At 39.0% G+C, this 26,331-nt stretch overlaps 2 protein-coding genes across 6 annotated transcripts in view; one reads left to right on the forward strand and one right to left on the reverse strand.

Moving 5' to 3' along the window:
* The window catches only part of RALGPS1 (Ral GEF with PH domain and SH3 binding motif 1), a 549,948-nt gene that overhangs the window by 256,744 nt on the left and 266,873 nt on the right, over positions 1-26,331 (reverse strand). The window lies entirely within an intron of this gene.
* ANGPTL2 (angiopoietin like 2) overlaps positions 1-26,331 on the forward strand; it is a 59,182-nt gene that overhangs the window by 2,834 nt on the left and 30,017 nt on the right. The window contains exon 2 of the mRNA XM_044664223.1: positions 17,678-18,537. Within this exon, the coding sequence (XP_044520158.1) occupies positions 17,724-18,537 (814 nt within the window). The 5' untranslated portion in view covers positions 17,678-17,723. The remainder of the gene's footprint in view (positions 1-17,677; positions 18,538-26,331) is intronic.

Below are 26,331 nucleotides of genomic sequence, written 5' to 3' on the forward strand. Positions count from 1 at the left end.
CAAGAAAGAAGCTGCTTTAGTAGTAGCTAATTAAGAAAAAAATTAGAAACTACTAGAGGGATAGGGGGAGAGCCAGAGACTGTGTCATCTGGGGTTATTCTGGGAAGGGCAGTTTCAGAAAAAACTCATTACCACATTAATGTGGTGCTGTGGAAAGAGCCCTGGATTTTCAGTCAGAGGACCTGGGCTTGAATCCCGGCTTGGCTATTTATTAGTTGCATGATTTAGGGCAAACACCTTTCTCACTCCAACCCTCAGTTTCCTTATTGGTAGAATGGGAATAATAAATCCTGTACTACCTATCTCACAGGAGGAACTGTAGAAAAGTGATTTATAAAGACCTATAGAAATGTGAATTGTCAATATTAGTTTCAACAAGGGAAAAAGAGGAAAATCAGAAGCAAGGGGCTAGCAGGGAAAAGCTGTTCAGTGTGGTAGGAAGAGGATTTGAAGACAAAAGATTTGGCTTCAACTCTCCAGGGTGATACTGATTAACTGAGAGAATAACTTTATCTGCCTGGGCCTGAGTTTCCCCCTCTATAAAATGAGGGTTTAGACTAGACGATTTCTAATGTCCCTTCCAACTCTAATCTTATGATTCTAACATGATCTTAACTGATTGAACCCAAGAAAACCAGAGAAAATCATGGGATCATAAGATTAAGCCTGAAGGAATCTTAGAAATCATCTAGTCCAAGGCCTTCATTTTACAAGTGAGGAAATGGAGGCTTCGAGAGGGGAAGAACTTGCTAGTCATAGAGGGGTCACATACAAACCATTCGGCTAACAAACAAGGAGAACCTGTTATCATACTTGTGAAATGGACTGATAGAATACATGTATATTTGTATGTAGAGAACTAATGGTGCAGAGACTCCCTTTATTGATACAGATCAGTAACTCATCTTTAATTTCTAGATATTGAGAGTCTTCTGTGAATAATTTGCTCTTAGTTACACAGCTAGTGTGTGTCAGAGGCAAGATCTAAAACTAGGCTTTCTTGATTCTGAGGCTGGCCCTCTATGCCATGCTGCTTCTCAAGAAAGAATAATTATAGGACTTAAAAGGGATTTTTTGCTTAATTATTTTAATTAAAAGATAAAAAAACCATTTAACTTAAAAATGTCTACTTTAACGTTTTGGAGCCCCATAAATACAGAGTAGTGTATTTGTTTCTCTACTGGAAATTTCTGCCTAGGGCCTCCTTGATTTTCCCTATCTCCACCCCTGCAAAGACTGAATTCCGTGATTGAAGCTCCCCTTCCCATATCTTTGTATCTCCCTCAGAACCTTGCACAAAGCTCTCAACACACACAATAGGTGCTTTAAAAATAAATGCTTTTTTGAGAAATGAATAAATGAATGAGTCATTCAACCAATCATAGCTGTCTAAAAGGATAATAAATTGTTTCTTGAGGTGGTCAGCCCCCCATCAAATAGAACTACTTGTCAGGAATATTTCAGAAAGAATACTTTATCAGGTTAAGGTTGGACTAAATGAGAATTCTTGAGATCCTTTACAACTTCGTGATTCTATGAACAACTGTTTAGTAGAACCACCACATGCATTTCTCCTTGAGCAATGGAAACATGGAAATGTGGTGTTTTGAAAGGACATTATGGAGACCGTAGTTATTGTGGAAGAAAGAGAGCTTTTATATGTATTCATCAGGGAAGAATAAGGTGTCTTTTCAGAGAAAGATAATTCTTTAAGTAGAGCCAAATTCATTCATTCATTAGTATTCATTCATTCATTCCCCATACACTTAGGGTTACATTTAGTCTGTGAGATTTGTAAACAAAGCTTCATGATTCATACCATGCTATATTTGAAAAATTCTATAGAAAACTTCTCCAAGGTGTAATTGTTGACAAAATTAAACCAAATGTAACAGAAAACCAGAGATCAGACCCATCATAAATTTCATTTAACTGAAAATTATGTTTTCAGTTTCTTCATAGGTTTTGGAGCTGGTAGAAATTTCAGGGATTATTTTGTTTAAAACCCTTATTGTAATGATGTGGAAAGTGAGGTTCAGAGTGGTAAAGTAATTGCTCTTATGTTGTTGTTCAGTAGTTTTTCAGTCACATCCAACTCATCATGATCCTATTTGGGATCTTCTTGGCAAAGAGTAATTTGCGGTTTCCTTCTCTGGCTCATTTTACAGTCGAGGAAAGTGAGGTAAATTGGGTTAAGTTACTTTCCCAATGGATAGTAAAAATGTCCAAGGCTAAATATGAACTCAGGAAGATGAGCCTTCCTAATTCCAGGCCCAGCACTCTGTCTATTGTGCCCCCTTGCTCTTATGACTGATACACTACTCTATTATTATTAGCTAGTTCAGGTTTGTTGCAGATGGGTACATTTTATTAAGAACATTAATAATTTCTGATTAGGCACTTTGGGACCACAAACAAATGTTTTCTAGTGAAATCAGACTTGACTTTTTGCCAAAGAGATTCATTTCTTTGGATCTTGAAGACTTCATTCTTCCATACTTCAAAAGGTCTGTTATTTCCTTGGGGTGGGGCACTCTCTCTATCAGTACAAATCAAAGTCTCTTCATGCTTCAGAAAACTCTTCTGTGAGTTGCTATGGCCAAAATTCTAACCCCTGCCACCCTTTTAGAGATGAGTCCCAATCCTTGTCCATCCTATTCCTCCACTGATACGCACATAGACTATTAATGGGCTTATACTCATAGTCTGTCCATTTGAGCAGGACTTGACAGTGACAGGAACCCAAGGTCCCCACAAACTGCAAGGAAGCCTGAGAAGAGGAGATGAGTAGAAGCTGGTAGTTCCCAATTGATACGTAGATTCCCCCCTGGAGAAGAAGAATATTTTAAAATGTTTTTAAATGAAAAGTTCCATTAAGATATTTAATATTGATACAAAGAAATATACATGGTCATTAACCATGCACATTTAGATTTATTCACTTTTTTCAATTTCTTAATTTCTCCACCCCCCCCCCACCATCCCATGAGGATTTTTTATCCATTTATCCTTATTTGTTTTTTTTCCTATGATTACAGTCAGAGTATACTCCATTCCACTGGTTTTGCTTTGGGGACCTGGCATCATTTCACAAAAGTCTTTCTAGATTTCTTTATTTAGCTCATACTCGACCATCCTAATGGCTTTCTAACATTCTATTATGTGAACATCTCATCGCTTATTTATCTATTTGAAGGGGGAACATCTTATACTTTGTCATTTAACACTCTTACAGGGACTTCTCAATCAGCTAAGTAAGGTCTATCCCAGGTCCACAGTGGGCACACGGAGAAAGGATGGAGTCTCTGGTGGAAGATCTGCAGTTTTCCTTCTCACTTACAACAAAACCATCAGCGTGGACTCAAAGAGCCTAAATACTCTTATGTGACATTACTAAACAGCACAATTAAACCAGCAGCCTCAAATCACTCCTTACTTGTTGTATGGCATTCGTACTCAGCTGCTGCCAAGTGCAGAATGTTGGGGCAGAATAGTGAAAAAAAAGTATCCCTCCATGTCTTAATGCTAGTACCATAATACAAAGCCCCAAATGGGGCTGGTCACTGTAGACAGAGGGAATGCTACCTTTGTCCTAGTTCCTGGAATGTTCTTTTTCCTCCTCTTTGCTTATTCAATCCCTACTCATTTTTTAAGGCCTGACTCAAAGTTCATGAACATCTTAAAGAATTCTGCCATCTTCTCACTCAGGAAAGCCCTCTTTGAACCTCTCAAAACACTTTGTTTACGCCTCCTCCCTAACAGCACTTATGATGTTTTGTTGTACATAGCCATAGGAGTTTGTGTCCTATTTCTCTATTAAATTATAAGTTCCATGAGTGCAAGGACCACTTTTAATCTAAAATCTGTGCCTTCCCCAGAACTCTGTACATAATAGGAGTTTAACAAATGCTTTTGATTAAAGGAATGAATGACCTTCTATGGCAGTGATGGCAAACCTTTTAGCAACCAAGTGCTGAAACTGCACCCTCATGCTGCATGTAAGCCCCCCGAAGTGCTCCCATTGGCTGCTGGGCAGAGGGGCAGGTGCTGTGAAAAATCTACTCAGGTACACGTGAAGAGGGGGAAGGGAGCAGCCCCTCTGGTACACATGTCATAGGTTTGCCAACCTCAGGTTCTATGGTAATATATGCATTGCCCAAGTTGGGTCCAACTTTCCCAGCACTCCAAAACAGCAGTGTGTATATCTTTATGTTAAAGCAAATAGTACAGAACATACATGTGTATAATCATACATACATATGTCATACAAATGCCATATGTATGTGTCATAACATCATATGTATATAACCATACATATATTTTTGTGTATATACAGCTATGATATACAATATATTATATATATAATAACATTAATATAGCACTTATTATGTGCTAGAAACTGTGCTAAGAGTTTTATAATTATTTCCTCATTTGATTCTCATAATCTCAAAAAGTAGGTGCTATTATTATCCCTATTTTACAGTTGAGGAAACTGAGGCAAAAAGAAGTTAAGAGACTTGCCACAGGATCACAGAGTCAGTATCTGAGTCTGGATTTAAGCCCAGGTCTTCTTGATTCCAAGTCTGGAACTCTATCCACTGTACTACCTAGCTACATTTATATGTAGACACCTATACCACCTTCCCCCCCCACACACAAAAGATCTCCCAAGGTTTGCCTGCTAGCATAGAATGGAAGCTTCAGCACCACCCTTGCTCAGCTGTTTGCAAGTTGGAGGCGTGACCATGTCTTTCCCTGTTTTCAGGTCCTGCCTTTCAAGGTCCATGATTGTCATATCCACTATTACATCCTATTTGACACTCTACAGAAAACCAACAAAAGGAACCACAGACTTCTGTGTTGGGAGGAATCTCCAACTCTCTAGTCCACCTCCTCGTTTTATATTTGAGGAAATAGGGGCTCAGCTAAGAACTGACTTGTCCAGAGTCCAATAGCAAGTCATTATTGGCAGAGCTGAGACTTGACCCAAGGCCAGGGGTCGGCAACGTATGGCTCTTTCTGCAGGAGCCATAAAGTCAATTTTTTTTCAGGTGCTGTTACAGGAGCGCGCACTGTTACAGGAGCGCGCACTGTGAGCACTGTACGGCTCTCACAAAATTACATTTTAAAAAATGTGGCATTTATAGCTCTCACGGCCAAAAAGGTTGCCGGCCCCTGTCCTAGGATTTCCTTTCTCCATATTAAAATGCAGCTGAAATGCAAGGGCTCAGGTATACTTTAGGGACATAACATTATTGTAGCAATAGCATTGCCTTTAGAGTTGAAGCTCTTAGTTTTCTATTGCCAATATCCTCATGCATTAGCTCTAAAGTCATTGATAAGTCACTCCCCTCTCTGAATTTCAGTTTCCTCATCTGCAAAGCAAGGATAATGATGCTTCTATTCTGAGCCTTCACAGGGTTGATCTAAGGAATGCCTTTGTAAACTGTAAAGCGCTATCATAATGTTAACTGTCATTATTTACATTCTTAAGAAAAGAAAGTAAAACCAGAAACCAACTCCTTGCATTACTACCTCAATTATGTCCCTGACCATCTTGATGATCCCCTTAGTCCAAATTCATAGCAAGCTATGTATGATTCTCTGTTCCTTTCTTCTGCACTGGATTTTTTCACCATCCTATCAGTTTTGGGAACTGCCATCTTGCACTGAACCCAACAATGGAATAGCATACTGTTTTGGAAACCCCTTGTTCAAACTTAGACAACTGACATCTAATTTGGTGCCCCTTGTTTAGTGCTGGTCTTCAGGGTCTCATAACAGTATTAGCCCTTACTGTTCATATATCACTCATCTCATTCACAGGATCACAAGGTTTAGAGATGAAAGGGACTTTATAGATCACCGAGTTCAATTTCTTTCTGTTCAGGGCCTGGAGGTTGTGACTTATGCAAAATTGCACAACTAGAAAGTACAAGAGCCAGGGGGCAGCTGGGTACCTCAGTAAATTGAGAGTCAGGCCCAGAGACAAGAGGTCTTGGGTTCAAATCTGGCCTCAAACATTTCCCAGCTGTGTGACCCTGGACAGGTCACTTGACCCCCATTGCCTAGCCCTTACCACTCTTCTGCCTTGGAACCAACACACAATATTGATTCCAAGACAGAAGGTAAGGGTTTATATAGTAAAAATAAGTACAAAAGCCAGAATTTGAACTTAGGATTTTCATCCAGTGATCTTTCCACTATAAAATTACAAAAGAATTATTAGGTATATGCAATATACATTTCAGAGGGGTCCCTGTTTTTTTACTGGGACCCAAAGCTATATCTTACCTAATGCTTTCCCTGCAATAGCCCTATGAAGTAGGGCTATCACAAGAACTGGTATCCCTTTTTAAAGATGAGCAAACTGAAGCTCAGAGAAGTGTAAATCAATTAATTAATAAACATTAATTAGGCACCTACTATGTGCTAGGTATTGTGCTAGGGGTTAAAAAAGAGGAAAAAGACAATCCTTGCCCTTTGAGGAGCTTACAATCTAATAAGGGAGACAACGTATAAACAAATATATACAAAGTAAACCATATACAGGATAAAATAGGAAATAATTAACAGAGGGAAGGCATTAGAATTAAGATGAATTGGGGGAGGCTTCCTGTAGAAGGTGGAATTTTAGTTGGGAAACCAAGGAAGGTAGTAGGCAGAACAGAGGAAATGACTTGCCCAAAGTCACACAGTGAACAGGTAGTAACTCTGGGGCTACAATTTTTGTGTTCTTATCCCCAGCCAGCAGTCCTCCTCCCACTAACGCTGGATGCCTCTTTTCTCCCTGATAAGGAAATGCAAAGTCTTTTTCTATTTTCCTACAAGTATGGGAACACTGGACCAAAAATTTGAGTTGAAGGTTGGGTTAGAGATCATTTTACAGATGAAGAAACTGAACTGAATACAGAAATTATTTGCCCAGGGCATCACAAAGCTGGCAGGTGTCCAAGTCAAGATTTGAACTTAGGTCTCTCTGACTCCCATGTCTACCACTCAGTCCACTATACCACACTGCTAATTTTTTACTGGTCCTCCAGTAGCTTTGGGTAGAGATTATAAGAAACAAGACACTTACGTTCCATCTGACAGTTAACAAAAAGAGATTTGCTTAGCCATATCAGAGGAAAGCTATTCAGCAATTATATTGAGCAAAGGCTCCATGTTGATTCAGCAGAATACACCTCCCCTGAGTTGCCCATACTGGTCCACTGGTTAAGAATCAGGGAGTAGTTAGAACCTATAGTGGTTTGGGGTGTTAGCCAGATTCTGGAAGAACTGCACTCTGGACTTAAGAAATTCAGCTCTGGTTTCCAAGGGCACCAAAGAGGAAGAAGGGCTTGAAAACCCTGGATGTCAGGGAAATTCTTCCTTTGTCTGCCCTAAACTCCCTATGCTTTCCTACCACTATTTGGACACAAATTTTGGTGCCTTTGACTCTTGGAAATTAATTTGCTCATTGCTAAGTTTTGGAGTGGGGACTGAATTAAGACAGGGTTTGACTTTTACAGTTTACAGAGTTTAAAGGTCTAACTGTGGTCCAACTTTCTCATTTAGCCTCTGCCTGGTGTGTGTTTCTTCTCCCCACTTCAGCCCCAACATGGTCTTTTTCCTCCCAAATTATTAAAGTCCTTTCACATAGTGCTGCTTGCAACATGATCCTTCAGGGGAATGTGGAGACCCACAAAATATGGCAACATCTCCCTGCAGTGAGGTCATGCCACAGGTCCAATCTTTGAGCTCAGAGACATTCTTTTGGGGCTGTATGATGCCTCAGACCTATGGAAATCTCATTTAAGTGTTTAAACACAGTCATGAGAATTTGTCAAAATGTACTTGATTTTAAAGAAGCAAACAAAGAAAGTTTGTGCAGAATGGAAACTTCTAACAGTGCAACGTGGAAAAGCAATTTAAGACTATTGCTTCAATTTTAAAAGCCAAGGAAAATATTTTTGGTTTGTTTTTATTTATTTAATTTGGGGGTAATAGAAATCTGAAAAAATATATTTTCTATAGAAATTGACTTTCTCTTCACTCAAGATGATAGGGATGTTATTTAATTACTTCCCTTGAGATACAATTCACTGAATAAGTGTTAAGAGCACAAAAGTAAATAAACTCATTAAGTACAGCCAACCCTGTAAGACTAGAATGAACCAGGAAGATTAGCTTGGCAAAGGATTCTTCAGATTCTTTTAATTTAGTTATTGAACAGTAACAAGGACTCTTCGACATATATACCTGAAATCTTGACCAGTATCAAAACACATTCTTTGAAATACACTCACTTAGAGGGCAGATAGGTGGCTTAGTGGACAGAAAGACAAGCCTACAGAGTGGAGGTCCTGGGTTCAAAAATGACCTCAGATACTTTCTAGTCACCTAACCTCCATTGCCTAGCTCTTACCCATCTTCTCCTTCAGAACAAACATATGATATTGACTCTAAGCTGGAAGGTAAAAGTTTTTAAAAAAGAAAAACAGACAGATTCCCGTCTGATGTCTCCTAGTGATTCCTCATTGAGGCAGGTAAATGATTCTGGGATCCAGAAGCCTAAACCCTCAGAGGGAAATCTCTGGCAGGTTCTAGCAAGCGGAAGAGCCTCTCAATATGAGACTGGCTACAGTTCATGTGCCTGTTGCCTAAGCAATGGCTGGGCCAGCAGAGTCTAAGCAGAGAGGAGGTGCTCATCCCCAGAGAGCTGACAAGAGGGCTGATACTCGTTGGCCACAGCAATTCATTAAATCATCTACTGAAGCACAGAGTGGGATTGCCATCTTCACTGGTGGAAGGAATAGCAGTGGAAATCAAGGATTTTGAAGGAATGAGATGATTGAAATACAGATACCCACTGTATATCACTTCTTCAAAAGACCTTTTCTGCACATCAATAAAATGTACATTGGCAGTGTCATGGTCCAATACGATCCTCGCACCAAATCCTAGCACAGAAAAAGATACCTCTTAACAAAAATTTCAGTAGTCTGGGGAAATAGCTCTTCCTGATTTCCTACTGGGTGCCCACCGGATAAAATATCTGAACTGTTTCGGCCTCTAAGAGAAGGTCCCCAAGGAAGCCTGGGGCCATAAGGAACAGGCAGGTAAATAAGTCAAAGGCCAAGCAGCAGCTAGCTCTTCTGCCAAAGTCTGAAATACTGCCCAGATTTGGCCTTCTGGGATGGTAAGAAATTGTACCAGGTGAAGATTGGCTTTATGCCCAGGCAAGCACTCAAGAGAACTGCTCCTCAAACAGAACCACTTGGGGGTGGGGTTGGGGAGAGAAGTGCAGGTCCCCAAGGTGAGAAGAAGAAATTCCTCTTAAGGCTCAGGAGGAATTGGCACATTTCAGCCTCTTTTACTTTAACTGTTACACTAAAATGGGCAATAAGTTAGTGGTAATTTCTGATATTGAAAGCATGGAAATATTTGATCCACTTGGCCTTGTGGTAGTGATAATAAGATGAATCGATGAAGGTTAACAGAGACCAATTTTGTTATTATTTTTTAAAATTACATATAGAAACAATATTTGAGAATTGTTTTCTAATATTTTGTGATTCAGATTCTCTCTCTCCCTACCTACCCCCATTCCCTGAGGCAGAAAATAGTCTGATATGGATTATGCCCTGTGCTTGAGAGGCTAACTTTGGCTCAGCATTTAGAAAAATTTTCTAATAATCAGAGGAAATAGAATCATAGGTTTAAAGCTGGAAGGAACCATAGAGGCCAGCTAATTCGATTTCTACATTTTAGAAATGAGGAACAGAGGATGAATGATTTGCCCAGGGTCATATGACCTGAGGAGGGATTTGAACCTAGGACTTCCTGACTCCAAGTCTAGTACTCTAGACACTATGCTATGATTCCTTCCTGAAGTAGAATGGGCTACCCCACGAGATCATGAGTTTCTCATCACTAGGAGACTTTAGGCAGTGGCCAGATGGCTACATATCAGGGAAGTTGTAGAAGTTTTCCTTTTTAGACTAGATAGATTTAGAAGTAGATAGGACTTCGGTACCATCAAATCCAAGTCTCTCACTTCACAGAAGAGAAAACTGAGGCCGAGAAAGGCCAAGTAGGCCACTTCTCCAAGGTTACACAGGTAGTATCAGAAGCAGAGTTGGAATTCAGGTCCTCTGACTCCAGAGCCTAGACTCTTTCCACTGCATTAAACTATTTCCAAGATTCCATTGTTTCATCAAATGTAAGCCCAAATAATGAGATGAAAAGTTAGGAGTTAGACAAGATGGTAAAAGCCAGTTCATGGGGCACCAGAAGCTATGTAAAGATATATGAAGAAGAGTAATTACCCACTAAGAATGAATGGTGAGCTAGAAAAGCAGAGAAAAAAAGGATGTAGTAAAAAAATATGTTTCAGAAAAGGGCATGGTGGCACATACCTATAATCCTTGCTCCTAGGGAAAGCTGAGCCTGGTGGATCTCTTAAACTCAGGAGTTCTGAGCTCCAACAGATTTAAAAACCAAATGGTTATCCTCATTGTGTCTGGCACCAATATGGTGAAATTTTAGGGGTAGAGTGCCACCATACTGTCTAAAGAGGGACAAAAATAGCCCAGTCTAGAAACAGAGCAGGTAAAAGCTTCTATGTGTAACACAGCAGTGGGATAGGACCCATGAATGGCTGCTGAATTTCCAGTATGGGTGTAAAGGGAGACAAAATTTCCAAGAAAAATTTCGTAGTGAATCATTAGCAGCCCAATTTGCAAGCTGCCAGAAGATGGTTAAATAGCTGTCAACATAGACTTATTAGAAAACAGAGAAGTAATCCCTCTGGGTTTGTATTGGGTGTGGGTGGGAATGTGAGGAAGAGCTCATCTAGGGAAAGCAGTTTCTTGTTGGTGTCAGATAAGTTTCATTGTAGGAAAATATCAATTAGAAGGGATGCTGGTGGCACTTAGTCCAACTCAACACCTGAGAAGTAGAAGAACATCCCCATGACATATTCAACAAGTGGTTATCCAGCCTCCTTTGAAGGACCTCTACTGAAAGATTGGGTTGAGGTTTCTCCTGAGGCAGCTCATTCCATTTTGGGGCACATCTGATTCTGAGGAAGTTTTTCCTTACATTGAGCCAAAGTCTGCCTCCCTAAAATTTCCATACACAACTACTAGTTTTGCCCTCTTGGGCTAAACAGAACAAGTGTAACCCTTCTTCTAAATGATATCTCTTCAAATGCTTGAAAATAGTGGTTATGCTTCCCTCTCCCAACCTCTCCTCACACGGTCTTCTCTCCTCCAAGGTAGATATTCTCATGTTCTTCCACTGATTTTCATGTGATGTGGTCTAGACTTAGTCAAGCTTGTCAATATCCTTCTAAAACGTGACAACCAGAACTGCATTTCCTTCTTTGCTAAAACTGACTTCGTAGAAAATTAGCAGGAGACAAAATTATCTTAACTTAGCTAAGTCTTTCTATCCTATCTCAACACAGATCACTGGAAGGAGCTGGAGAGAGAGAAGATATTGTGGAGGATACAAACTCTGACTTTAATTAATTATCTTGAGAAAGTGGTGTTAGATGTATTCTACATAGCCTCAAAGGGCAAAACTAGAAGTAATGGAGGGGACGGACTTGTAGAAAAGCAGATTTGGGCTTGGGGATAAGAAAAATTTTCATACCCATTATAAATGTTCTAAACTGGAATGAATGAGTCACCTCAGGTATTCGTGAGTTCTCAATTTGTGGACACCTTAAAGAAGGGGGTGGCTGACAATGTAAAAAGAACATTCCTTATGCAATCAGGGGATTTCAGAAAGTAGGAATCCTGAGTTCTATCCCTTATTTGAGTAGTTATGAAATGAGATATTTGTAAAAGCATTAATAAGATTGGCTTCTGTGATTCTGTATAACATTAAATTTAGCTATACTTAAATCAAGTTGTGATCTCATCAGTGTGGACACACCCTGCACAGGTGCAGATTGTAACCCTATTATGATTTCTCATGCTCATTCTTCTTCATATCTTTCTGTAAATCCTCCACAGAGGATGGATCAGCCTGATTGAGGGGAAGCATTCCTCATTCCTTTTAATAACTCAAGGCAACCACTGTAGCAATTGGCTACCCATCTGTTGCCTTTCCTTATTAAAAGAATTATCACAGTGCACAGGTTCAAACCCAGCCTGCAAATACTTCCTAGTGCAACCAGACCAGATTAAAATGTATTTGGGAGCTATTTAATAAAATAAGTAAAATTATAACAGAACAGAAATAATATTAATACATGATATTCTCAGTCAATATGCTGCTTGTTTAGTGGCCCCATTTCTATTACTTTGCCATCACTGGTCAAATGGACAGAGTAAGGAAGACTGGGGCCTAAATCCCACTTTGGATGCTTATCAGCTGTGATACTTATCAGCTTGACCAAAGGCAAGTCATTTCACCTCTGAGTTTCAATTTTCTAAACTATAAAAATGGGAAAGTACTTTCAATACCTATTTCACAAGGTTGTTGTGAGTCTTAATTAAGATAATGTTCATCAAGTGATTTGCAAACTTAATAAGATACAGTCTCACTTAATGCCTGTGACTCTTAATCATATGGTGTCATTTGAGAAGGAGACATGGTGGCTGGGTCCCATTCTTTTGATTTTATAAAATGATTTCAGGAAATGGATGAGCCATGGTTTTGTAAAAGACTCCAGGTTGGTGGCCAGTAAGTCTTCAAAGAGCAAGAATGGATACTCACATACCTAAACAGTGAGGAGGGATGCTCCTTTAGGCCATGTCCATTATATAAACAAAGTGTTTGTTCTTTTTCCAAAGTGTGTTTTCTATAAGAAGAGAATAAGTGCCAAGTTATACTCTCTATAAAGGAGAAATAGAATAGGAAGAACACTGACTTTGGGCTCAAGACCTGGGATCACATCTTGTCTATTCTATTATAATCTTGGGCAAATCACTTATCTTCTCTTGGCTTTGGTTTCCTCATTTGTAAAATGAGGGACCTCTGAAGATTCTGCTGATTCTAGTCCTATGAACTCTAGGCATATTCATATAAACTCTGGAAGTATGCCTTCTGACTTCACTACTTTTGTTAGTGGTATCATTATTACTTCCATCTTCTTTGACACATTGCTGCTATTTTTTAAAAAAGTAATTCTACCATTTTCTTCATTTTTCATATTCCATCACAGAGATTTAGAGCCAGAAGAGGCTTTTCTATATGGAAACTGGAGTCAGAAGGAAAGTTAGAGAACATATAGCTTCAATTTTCCCAAGTTACAAAAATTGAGACCCAGACATTAAATGACTAACTAAGGATAATGTAGGAAGTTAAGAAGCAGATTTTATATGGAGAACCACATCTGACTCCGAAATTAGTGCGCTCAGTTTTCAATTTTCAACTCCTATTGATTCTCCCTCTATGACTCCTTCAACCTCCACAGTCTGCACCGATGGCTCATTAGAAATGGGGACAGTGCAGGAGAAATGAATGATCATACCGTGCACCATGAAGAAGGTCCCCATCCCTTTCTGTTCTCCTTAGGCCTTAGTTTTTAACTTTTTTATATAATGATTCTGAAACAAATTAAACTAGTTTAAATCACAAAAAAAGGTAAGGTTTAAAAAAAATTTAATGGGTATGATAACAATATCTTCTTAATATACTCCAAAGAGTTGCCTGAGGAAAATTCTTGGTAATCGTAAAGCATTATAAATCTAAGTTGTTAATAAGTATTTGCTGAATGAATGGATGAATAACGGCCATGGATACTGATAGTGATTCCTTTCATAGAGGAAAAAACAGAACAAACATGGTAGACTGTTGGGGAAATAAAACTCCAGATAAATGTTGCTAAAGGAAGGAGTCACCTTGATGCCCTTAAAGAATTTAAGCCATCAGACTTGGGCAAAATAGATCTGCATGTGTGATGCTGAGTCTTTGCTGATCTATGAAAAAATCATGTAGAAGTAAAGGTGCTGCTGGAGAAGAGGTTGGATAGGATACATGGGATCTAAAGGGTGGTCATGTAGAAATGGGGGTTATAATTTTTCTGCTTGACCAACTATCCCATGCTTCATGTCACATCCCAAAGTGGGATGGGATGTATCAGGAAGTCTTTAAGCCGAGGCTGAATGATTACCTGGCATGGATCCAATCAATGTAGGATATAACTAGAAAGAATGAAAGGAAGGGAATAAACATTCATATAGCACCTACTATGTGCCAGAAATTGTGCTAAGTCTTTTTACAAATATATCATTTGATAACTGCTCAAGCAGGGATTAGATGATATGTCCTCAGTGGTTCCTTCTCTCTAAAATCTCCTTATTGTAAAAGGAACATTCATAAGAACAATGCTAAAATGCAAAGCCCTTCAACTAGCAGAGAAGAAAACAATCTATGTAGTGGTAGTAAGAATAAATATTGATATTAGAGGAAGAATGGGGCACTCTGGGTATAGAAGCAGAAGAGGGCGTGAGCTATGATTTATGCAGAACAGAGGATATTTCCCAAGTTCTTTGGGGCTGCCATGAACAACGGAAGCATACTAGGCCACCACACAAGTACTTCTACCAATGTATTTGGGGGAGCCAGAAAATGTGGAGGATTTTGTGTAACACACACTGGGGAAAGGACTCAGAGCCTGAACTAATCTATTCATGGTGGTAAAAATAAATGGAATTAGTGCCCAGGAGAGATCCATTGAGGCTGGGAGTTATAGTTCACCTCAAATGCTGTTCCTGGGTCTTTGCCTATTTTAACATCATTATGGTGCATGAGGATTCTCAGAGGCATATCTGGTGCTCAAGAATTGTGACATGAAGCAGAATTAGAAGAGGAAAAGATGAAGAAAACTGTGGTCAGGTCTAGCCTGGAGTTCTGCATAGCACTCTGAATTATCCTAGCTGAATTTACCACCCCAAATATCCTGTTCCTGGGGAAGATGCTGGTGCCCAGCATCAGCCATCAGCAACATTACAGTGAGAATGGAGATTCAGCAGTAGTGTAACCACTAGTATCACTGCAAATAAAAAAGACCAATGGTATTGGGAATGGATCAGCAAGGAGATCCTCTACAGGGTGTTCCAAGAGCCTTAGTGCAGCTTTAAGCCCTAATAACTTAAGACATACTAATCCGAGCTTTAAAGTGAATAGGGGAAAAGAAAAACAAAAGAAAATTGGAGAATTGCCCCTTGGGGAGAAAAAAAAACCTTAGATACTTGGAACAAGTGCCTAAGGAGAGCTAAAAAGATAAATAATTAAAAAAACAACCCTTCTGGACCTCAAAACCAAAGTGTACTGTGTAACCCAGGCTATTATAAGCCAGGGCTCAGGGTATAGGCGCAAGCTCCAGTCTGCCATTTAGAAGCTGTGTGACTCTGGGAAAGTTACTTTTCTAAGCCCTGATGTATCTTTCCCATTGAATAAAACATCTTTAGAGGTTAAGATAAAGAGAGTTCTTCCCTTAAGTAAATGATGACTCCCAGTGGGTGAGGCAGGCAGACAGATGGGACAAAGGGTTCTGCTGCCTTGTTAAATGAGCTATGTGTCACTCTGCCTGGAGGTAAGTTCTCAAAATGAAACACCAGTTATGAGATCTCTGGGCCACTGCCTGCAATCGACTCTGGGTTCTGATGGTTTTTATGTAACAGTATGAGGTAGTGGAAAGAATACTGGATTTAGGGTCAGGATACACCTGCACTGAAATCCTCCTCCTGACACTTGCTTGCCAGGTAACTATGTCAAGTTCCTAACCTCTCTGAGCCTTGGTTTTCTCTTCTGCACAATGGGAAATAATAATACATGTGATGCCTCCCTCACAGGGTATTTGTGAGGATAAAATGAGAGAAAGGATGTAAAGTGTTTTGCAAACCCTAGAGCATATATAAATTTCAGCTATTACTGTAAGTGAAGGAGCAGCAAGGAAGGTAGTTGTTCAAATAACGTTTTGCACTTGACAGGTTCCCCACTGATATCAACAACACCAGGTATTTTAGGGCGCTCGTTTTGTTGTAGGGAATTCCACTGGATGAAATTCTCTCTAACAGTATAAACAAGTGCACTGAAACTTAGACCCAGGGCACTGAAAAACTATGTAATAACAAGAATAATTACTAGTGCTCATATTGCACCTACTATATGACAAGCATTTTGCTAAGTGTTTATGAATCTCACTTTATTTGATCCTTGCAACAGCTTAGGAGGTAGGTGCTATTACTATGCCTGTTTTATAGTTGAGGAAACTGGGGCAAACAGAGGCTAAGTGATTTGCCCAGACATTCTTCTAGTAAGTGGCTGAGGCTGAATTTGAACTCTGATCTTCTTGACTTCAGGTCCAGGGCTTTATATTCTGTCACCTACCTATTTCTAAGATAAGTTCTCTATCTACTACATTACACGGTATTTTGTACATTTTGTACCCCTTAATGTCATTATTCTTGTCTTAGCAACATGGTGCCAAGGAAACAGTGCTGGACTTGGGAGACATTGCACCAATCCCCAAAAGGCAGGGGTATCAATCTCCACTCTACTTACTAGACACATGACTTTGGGCAAGACCATAAACTTCTCTGAGACTCAGTTGCCTCATCTGTAAAAAAGGAGACAAGAACCCTTGCACTGCTTATCTCAAGGGGTGGTTGTGAATCTTGGAAATGGGAATTACCACTTATTTGTATTTAGGCCTATGATGACCTTTGCAAAAAATGTTCTAAATATGGGAGAAGAAATAGTTTTGTTTTAAGAATTTAAACTCTAAAAATATGAAAACAGCTGGCTCCAAGAAATTGTTTCTTTTATTCTTTAAACACATAGATGCGAGTGAAGGGGCTATTTCCAGCCTTAGAGTTTTCCCTCCTTCCCACAAGGTGGGAAGGATAGATTAAAATACCATCCATCTAGATTGTATAACATAATATAAAAGCCAGAGAATGAGTAACGACCTTTTCTCTCTTGTACTTTACACAGCCTTCCATTTTGTCTCTCTTTGAGGTACTTGTCATGTCATATTGCGCACTATAACTATTTGTGGTTTATCCCCCTAGGAGATGATAAACCTCATTAGGCAGAGACTGAGGCTTACCTAAAATGTACATTTCTTCCCATAGCACAGTGTTGCTTATAGCAAGAGTGTGGTAGAACAATCCTGGATTGGGAGGCAAAAGCCTGGGCCATTTAACCTCTCTGGGCCTCAGTTTCCTCATCTATAAAAGAGGTAATAATATAGTCTCTTCATTGTATAATTATCCCCATTTTTTTCAGTTGAAAAAATTGAGGCAAAGTAAACTATCTCAAAGGATTGTTGTAGGACCAAATATAAATGCTTTCCAAATGTAAAATGTTTACAATTTAGATGTTAGTCATTATTATTGCCATCTCCCTTCCCCTTCACCTTGGTGTTTCAGTATGCTTTAAGATTTATAGACTGTACTTGCTCTGCAGTAATTTTATGCACCAGGTGGCACAATTATTATTGTCCCATTTTATAGATAAGAAAACTGAAATGAACAGGAAGATGTTATATAAGGTAATACTATAAACTGTTACAATAAGCTATTAATTTAAACTGTTGTAAGATAAGTAGACTTGAACCCAAGTCTCCTGACTCTAGATACAATGTACTTTCTACCACTACAATTAAAAAATGCGTTAGACTCTACAGAAACAGGACCATCTATAACCTTCTATCTCTGTTCACTTCCAGGTTTTCTTGGATTTCATTGACAGGAGATAAACACTTCTAAAGGACCATGAACACAATGAGCCTGGCCTGCCTGGTCCTGGCTGCTTTAGTAGGAGTTGCTGCTGGCAAAGCAGATGACTTAGGGAGCAGTGAAGAGGGTAGGGAACAAGAATTTGTTTATCTGAACAGGTATAAGAGAGCCAGTGACTCCCAGGACAAGTGCACCTACACATTTATTGTGCCACAACAGAGAGTCACTGGGGCTATTTGTGTCAACTCCAAGGAACCGGAGATTCAGCTGGAAAACCGTGTACACAAACAAGAACTAGAGCTACTGAACAATGAGCTTCTAAAGCAGAAGAGACAGATCGAGAGTTTGCAGCAGCTGGTAGAGGTAGATGGTGGCATAGTCAATGAAGTCAAGCTTCTCCGGAAGGAGAGCCGGAACATGAACTCTCGGGTCACGCAACTCTACATGCAACTCCTGCATGAAATCATTCGCAAACGGGACAATGCATTAGAGCTCTCCCAGCTTGAGAATAAGATACTAAACCAGACGGCTGACATGCTACAGCTTGCCAACAAATATAAGGACCTGGAGCACAAGTATCAGCATTTGGCCACTCTGGCCAACAACCAATCTACCATCATTGCTCAGCTGGAAGAACACTGTCAGAGGATGCCAGCTGCCAGACCCATCCCACAGCCTCCTCCTCCTCCACCACCAAACCGGGTCTATCAGCCTCCCACTTACAATCGAATCATCAACCAGATTTCCACCAATGAGATTCAGAGTGATCAGAACTTGAAGGTGCTTCCCCCAACCCTTCCCACAATGCCCACAGTCACCGGCATCCCAACTTCAACTGATAAACCATCTGGTAAGTCACTCTGTCTTCACAGTCAACCATAGAGATTTCTTTAGGAACATCTACTCTAAAAACAGAAAGATCAGTAGGTTTTTATGGTGTTAGCAGCTGTTTAACATGGTAAAGTACGGCAGAGCTTGCATTAAATTTTGAGTAAGGCCATCTTTTGACGATTTCTGGTTTCTTGTTTTTTTCACTTGGGTAACCTTGGGAAAGCCATTCAACTGTTCTGGGCTTTAGTTTCCTTGCTTGTAAGATGAAGAGATAAGAATAGATCAACAGTTCTCAAACTTTTTGGCCTTAGGACCCTTTTACATTCACCCACCTACCCCTACTGTTACATCTTTCTTTATTTGTTACATTAAAGTTCCCAGCTATCTCTCTCGCACTAGAGAAAGTATCATTTGACAAAAAGATATATGCACATATAAAACCATGTCTTGCTAGTTTCTATTTGTCAGTTCTTTCTCTGGAGGTTACATGAGTTATTCTTCAAACAAAATTTTTATAGTTCTACATAATGTTCTCTTATAAGCTCTTTACACTCTGAAAAATCATTAAGGACCCCAAAAATCTTTTTGGATGTGGTTTATATTTGTAACACCTGAATTGTTGTTGTTTTTCTCCCTTCATACTCTAAAGGGACCAATGACAACAAAATGTTGGGGTGAAGGTACGGTGTGCTCAAAAACAGTAAAATAGTAGATCAGTGGTTCCCAAACTTTTTTGGTCTACTGCCCCCTTTCCAGAAAAAAATATTACTTAGCCCCCTGGAAATTAATTTTTAAAAATTTTAATAGCAATTAATAGGAAAGATAAATGCACCTGTGGCCATTACCGCTCCCCTCGATCACTGCTGCACCCACCAGGGGGCAGTGGCACCCACTTTGGGAATCACTCTATGGACAATGCCTTGATTTGGGCATGAATTAGATTTAAGTGAAGCAAAGTTGCGCACCTTTGTCAGCCTCACTGCTTCTTCCACAGTCACTGAACTATATTAGAAATTAAAATGAGGGTTTCAAACAATCATTTATTCATTTAAAATAATAATAAGCCTATTACATGTTAACATAAACAACATTTTAATTTTTTTTGAAAGCTATATTTTCCAAAACAAATTTAGTGAGAATAGCATTATTTTACATATTTTTATAAATCTCTTTACTATCTGGCTTAACAGAAAATAGCTGGCTTCTTACATCTGCTTCTGCATTGAATTTCATCATATGTTGTTACATTGAAAAATATGAAGGAAATCTAGCCTCAGATATATGATTGGAAAAGGCAGGAATATTTTAATAGACAAATAACATCTTAGCATTATTATGAAAATAGTTTTGATGTTGCAGACCCCCTGAAAAGATCTTGGGGACATCTAAGGTCAATTGGTCACACTGTGAAAATTGTTGGGTGAGATGATCCCCTAGGTTTATTCCAATTTTAAAATCCGTAATTTGGTACAAAACAGATAAATAATAAATCATATTTCCATGGTCCTTAAAAGTTTGCTTTTCCTGTAAATTACATGCTTCCTAAGGTGCATTTCTGATAAGTTATGTGAGGTAAACATCATTATCCTAATTTTTCATAAATCCTCAGAGAGGTTAAGTGGTTTACTCAAGGTTATATAACTTGTAAGTGAAAGAGTAGAGTTATAAACCCAGTTCTTTGAATTCCATGTCTAGTAATCTTTCTACTATGCCATTCTGTCGCATAAAGTTAATAAGAAAGGAAATATTTTTGGAAAAGTACTAAAAATCTAATACTGAAGAAAAGAAATTTTATAAAAGATAAACTCTTGATTTTGATCTATTTTCAATAAGCACACCAAAGCACACATGTTGCTTTGGGGACACCAATGACAATGAAGGACTTGCACATACTTTGGAGAAATCTATGGAATCTGAAGATGTATTTTCTTGCAGTATTGAAGGCGATTGAAGCTTGTAAGGAGGTAGACAGACAGTAATATGTTGCTGGGAAGCACCACCTAATTAATTAAGGCTATTAAGCATAGCCTTAATGGTACCATTATATTATTCTTAGCATGAGATTATTTTCTTTTTAAATAATTAGACTATAGGAATATTAGAGAGGATGTATTGCTTTCTGGTAGCCTATATTATATATATATTAGAAGGTAAAATTTCAAAAAGCTTTTTTTTTTCACAATATGTTAAAGTTAGAGGGCATTGTCAACTGAAAACTGTTTAGTCTGGGAGGGAACTTAGAAACTAGGATGGGCCTGGAAATACAGAATGCTAGCACATGGTGATCTTAGAAACAGCTTTAACACAAACTGATGGGCTGAAAGGGAATTATAGACCAAAGGAGGTTAGATAATAGAACAAGAAATCTTAAAGCTAGCAAGGGGCAAGTTTGTTGCTGTTGCTGTTATTTCAGTTATGTCTGACTATTTGTTAGGGGTTTTCTTTGCAGAAATATTGGAGCAGTTTGGCATTTCCTTCTTCAGCTCATTTTATAGATCAGGAAACTGAGGCAAACTTGTTAAATGACTTTCCCAAGGTCACATAGCTAGTGTCTGAGGCCAGATCTGAATTTGTAAGATTTTAGAAAATAAAATTGAGATACTAAAGCTAGAAGGGGTATTAGAGATCATCTAATTCAATTCTATCCTCCAGACACCTGCCATTTTACAGAGGAAGAAAATGAGTCCTAGAAGAAGAACTTGACTTCATCAGTTACTTAGTGAGTTAGTGAAAAAACTAGGAATCTTCTAGCCCATGAGCACTCATTACCCTGCATTATATTGCCTTTCTGTGTAAGTGTCAAGTATCCTACTTTAAGGAAAATCATAATATGACACTGAATTTGTAAATTAGATAATAGAAGCAGTTTCTCACATCAGAAAACACTATAAAATAGTAATTGAACCTTCCTAGATTTCACATATTTTTTGATGTATGTATTACCTTTCATGCATAGATCTATTACCTAAGCAAGCTTTTTTTCTGATTTTTTCTTAGTTTTTAAGAAGAGCAAAGGGGGTTTAACCTGAAAAGAGTGGTAGTAGGATGGATGTAGAAAAGGAAAAAAAGTAACTGGGGAGGGGCAGGTAGGTAGCACAGAGGATAGAGTGCCATGCCTTAGAAATTGGGAGTACCTGGGTTCAAATTTGACATCCTCTTTCCTAACTGTATGACCTTGGGCAAGTCACTTAACCCCAACTGCCTCGCTCTTACCTCTCTTCCTCCTTGGAACTGATACTTAGTATTGAAACTAGTTAAAAAAGATTTTCACTAGTATTGATACTAATTTAAAAAAAGTAACAAGGGAAAGATGCCACTGAAGACTGCAGGAACTGTGTTTGAATACACACAATTGCCACATTGCTGAGGTTCACACTGGCAAGAGGCTGTCTCTGTGCAGGGAGCGGCTCCCTCTAAGTGATTCTATATAGGAAGTCAGTAGGCTGGGGGTAGGGTAGGGGCTGAGGGTGGGAACATTCAGGGCTCAGTTTAATCCTGCTGACCAGGCTTTCCCCCCATATCTCTAGATCGTTTCCCTTTCTTAAAATATCTATTTTGTCTTTGTTTCAAAGTGACCACAATGAAATCTCAATTCAAATATTTACAAGTCTACTGAACAATAGCAACTCAAATGTCTGTATGTTTAAGTATTACAGAATGTTTTCCTCACAGCAACCCTGCGAGTTGGGGAGTACCATTATTTTTATCACCCTCTTATAGGTCAGTAACCTGAAGTCTCTGAGAGTTTCAATGACTTGTCCAGGGTCTATAGCTAGTAAGTATCTTAGGTGGGATTCTAAACCAGTTCTCCTGACTCTTAGGCCAACGTACTTTCAACTTTGTTGGTGAACTTCAGGTTTGGACTGCACTGACCTGGATCATCGAGCACAAAACTGATCTTCCTGATTATGGTCTCTCTTCACTCTTTACAACCACTATCATAATCTTCCTAATGCAGAGTTCTGAGGATGCTATTCAATGCTCCCTTGATCAAAGCACTTCAAGGGCTCTCCATTGTCTAATTGAGAGAATATAAACTGCTTAATCTAGCAAAAGCAAAAAGATTTTCATTCTTAGAAATGGAACAGACTATTGAGTTAAATCCAATTTCTTAATTTTATATATGAGGAAATGGAAATGACATGCTAAGTAAGTGACTTACAAATTGTCACACAGCTATAGAGTGGCAGAATTAGAATCTGAACTCACTTCTTTTGATTCCAAGTCTAGTACACTTTTTAAAGGTCTTCTACAATGTAGCTTTAATCAGTTTTTCCAATTTGATTTCATTCTGATTCCCATCATACACCCTGCATTCAAGTTACCCTCAACATCTATCACTAGGTAATCTGCTACCATCTTATCTTGCCTGCTGTCTCCTACCTTTCTATATTTGCACAGATTATTTTTTGTGCTTCAGTTGCTTCTCTTCCTTCAATTCACAGGCCATCTATGACATCCTCCTTTGTGCATCTTTGCAACTGAAAGTATTCTCTCCCTCTCCAAATTTTCCTAGAGCACTTGCTCTGAAGTTCTCCTTTGTCCCATAATATAGTACCTTCTTTGATAATTATGTCCTTGCAGTCCCTCTGACCCCAGAGAATGTGAACTCCTAAAGGGAGCTCCCTAGCATTTATCATAGGGCATAATAAAATGAAAACAATAGCATCTACCTCCCAGGTTGTGAAGATAAAATGAGGTTATATTTGTAAAGTGCTATGCAAACTTTAAGGTATTATGCAGATGCTAGTTATTATTAATATAGTAACAGTAGTAGTAGTAGTAGTAGTAGTAGTAGTAGTAGTAGTAGTAGTAGTAGTAGTAGTAGTAGTAGTTAGGAGTAGGAGTAGGTGTTGAATAAATATTAAGTATTTGCTGGACTAAAAATTGGAATTGAAAGGCAATGTGTATGACAGATAGGGGTACAGGGTTCAAACACTTATTAGACGCGTGGCTTTGGATAAATCACTTATTTGCATCTCAGTTTCCTAATCTCTTCAATGGCCACTCATAGCCCTTTCCATTTCTAAATTTATAATTCTATTATCTCTTCAATTAAATGAGCTAACATAAGTAGAATAGAAGAGAACTGAAAGCTACAAGATCTTTGTCTCTACCTTAGGACAGAGGAAGCTGACTAACATATACAAGGACCCATTTTCCTTAGATCTAGCTGGTCCAAGCCAAGAACTATAATAGCCTCATAGAAAGAAACAGTCAAACATGATGCTGTATGAAAATTCTCCTGCTCACTTTCTTTATACTGAAGTGTGAGCTTCCCCACTACTTTATTCAGTGATCAGAAGGGCATTTCTCAACAGTCATTCTTAAAATGTTAGGGCTAGAAGAGATCAATCTAAGTGAGGGTTTCTTTACCTGGGGTCCATGAGAGAGGTGCATGGATACATTTCAGGGGGTCTGTGAGCTTAGAATGAAAAATAATTGAATTTTCACTGACCTCTAGCTGAAATTTAGCATTTCCTTTCATTATTTTAAAACATGCTTCTGAGAAGGGGTTGGTCCATAAGTTTCACTAGGTGTCAAAGTTCTGTGAGAACACAGAAAAGATTAAGAACTCCTAATCTAGACTAAATCTGTCATTTTACATGAAAAGAATGGAAAGTGAGTTGTCCAAAGTCCCGTAGTTAGTAAGTAGGATTTGAACCTGGGTCTCCATCCTTCAAACCTAACTCCCTTTCTATTACACAACTAGATAGTTTTAAGTTCTAGTTACTGGGCCATTTTCTCACCATTCCCCAACCAAAAGCTTCCTTGGACGCAGGGGTACAGGATCCCTGTCAGCCCTCTAGTCCTGTAAAATTGCTAGCAGAGTCTTTCTCCTCTTCCTCCTCCAGCATTGTCTGTCTGATCCCCCTGTTTCTCTTCCATTGCCTTATAAACAGCTCAGAGCCATAGAAACACAACAGACAAAAGGCAAGAAAGCCCTCATGCCTAAGGAACGCAGCAGCGGACAAAGGCTGACTTTCCTTTGGTGGTATCTGGATTAGCCAACAGGAATGAGAGGATCATCTTTCAGTGAGAGGCAGCAACTACCCCTGGAGGCCCAAAATCCACTGTTTCTCTCCCTAGCCAAGAAAACACAAAACTCTTATCAGACTTGTTCTGATAACTCTCTGTTGGCACTTGCCTCTCTTTGTCTGGGTCTGCTCTGAAGCCAGGATCATGATCATGCTTTCTATTCTCTCCAAACTCTCTCTTTTCTCGTAATATGTGCACTCAGAACCTCCTGTGTGTGAGAAGAGCTCCCTCCCTTTAACCAGAGTAAAACTGTAGCCCTAAGCAAGAGCCTCTTGCACATTTGCTTTTATTTTTAAGTCTTAAAGAGACCCTGGAATGGGAATCAATAGGCCTGGGTTCTGGATCACAACTCTTGTCATTTATTGGCTGTGTGATCTCAGTCAAGTCACCTAATTTCATTTTAAAATGAGGAATTTGGACAAGAAAACCTTAAAGTCCCTTCCAGTTTTAATGCTTGTGATTTACAGTCTTATTAGTCTGTGGAATGTTTGGTTTCTGATGGTCTTTGTCAAACAGAACATGTCAGATTTATTCCCCAGAAAATACTTCAATATACAATTATTTGTTAAGCACCTGTTATGTGTAGATCCCTATGTTAAGTTCTAGGAGTGTGAGGGAGGTGATTCAAAGGTAAGAGTTGAACTGGAATGCATTTTTGCTGCTTAATGCCTAGATGGTCTTAGCCAAGATATTTCACCTCTTGAGGCTTCAGTTCTCTCCTCTAGAAAGTCAGAGGGTTATTTTAGATGTAGATAAGCCTGTATGATCCAAAAGTCTTAGGGCAGTTTTTAGTTATTCAAGTTTAAAACTATACTAAGACTTTTGTGACACCCTGTCTTGAAGATGTCACCCAGCCTCAAATCTTTGATCCTCTGAAAATGAAATTTCTGTCTTCATGGAACTTACAATCTATTGTATCTGTTTTTCAGTTACCATAGTAGCACTTCTGCTCAGGTAGTGAAAAAAATCTCTTCATGGGAACAAAATGAACAGTCTATTATTTTTCTACTTCTAAGACAGTTTCAGAGAATCTCATAGTTGGAAGAGACATTGGAAAGTCTCCTTCCCAACTACCTATTCAGAGCAGGAATTTCCTTTATAGAATTCTTAACAACTGTTAGTGACAAGGAGCTTGCCATCTCATGGGATACGCCATTCTATTTTGGGGCAACTCTTTTTCTAGCTCCCATTCAAGTACATGGGCAGCTAGGTGGTACAGTGGTTAGAATGCAAGGTCTAGAGCAGGTGTCGGCAACCTTTTTGGCCATGAGAGCCATAAATGCTACATTTTTAAAAATGTAATTTTGTGAGAGCCGTACAGTGTTCACAGTGCGAGCTCCTGTAACAGTGCACACTCCTGTAACAGCACCTGAAAAAAATTGACTTTATGGCTCCTGCAGAAAGAGCCATACGTTGCCGACCCCTGGTCTAGAGTCAGGAAAACTCATCTTGCTGAGTTCAAGTTCAGCTTCAGATACTTTCTAGCTGTGTGGTCCTGGGCAAATCACTTAGCTCTGCTTGCCTCAGTTTTTTTCATCTATAAAATGAGCTGGACAAGGAAATGACAAACCATTCCAGCATCTTTGTCAAGAAAACCCCATATGTTGGACACCAATGAAAAGACTGAGCTACAAAATTCAAGTACATTTACTTTTAAAAATACGACACTGAAGATAATGTCAATGTCATCACTGTTTGAGATAAAGAAGTGTAACAATGGAGAAGTTGTGAGGTTTAGTAGAAAATCCAAATACCTGAACTTGGAGTCAGGAGG

This window comes from Gracilinanus agilis, chromosome 2 (genome assembly GCF_016433145.1).
Source record: "Gracilinanus agilis isolate LMUSP501 chromosome 2, AgileGrace, whole genome shotgun sequence".
In the NCBI taxonomy this organism is placed as follows: Eukaryota; Metazoa; Chordata; class Mammalia; order Didelphimorphia; family Didelphidae; genus Gracilinanus; species Gracilinanus agilis.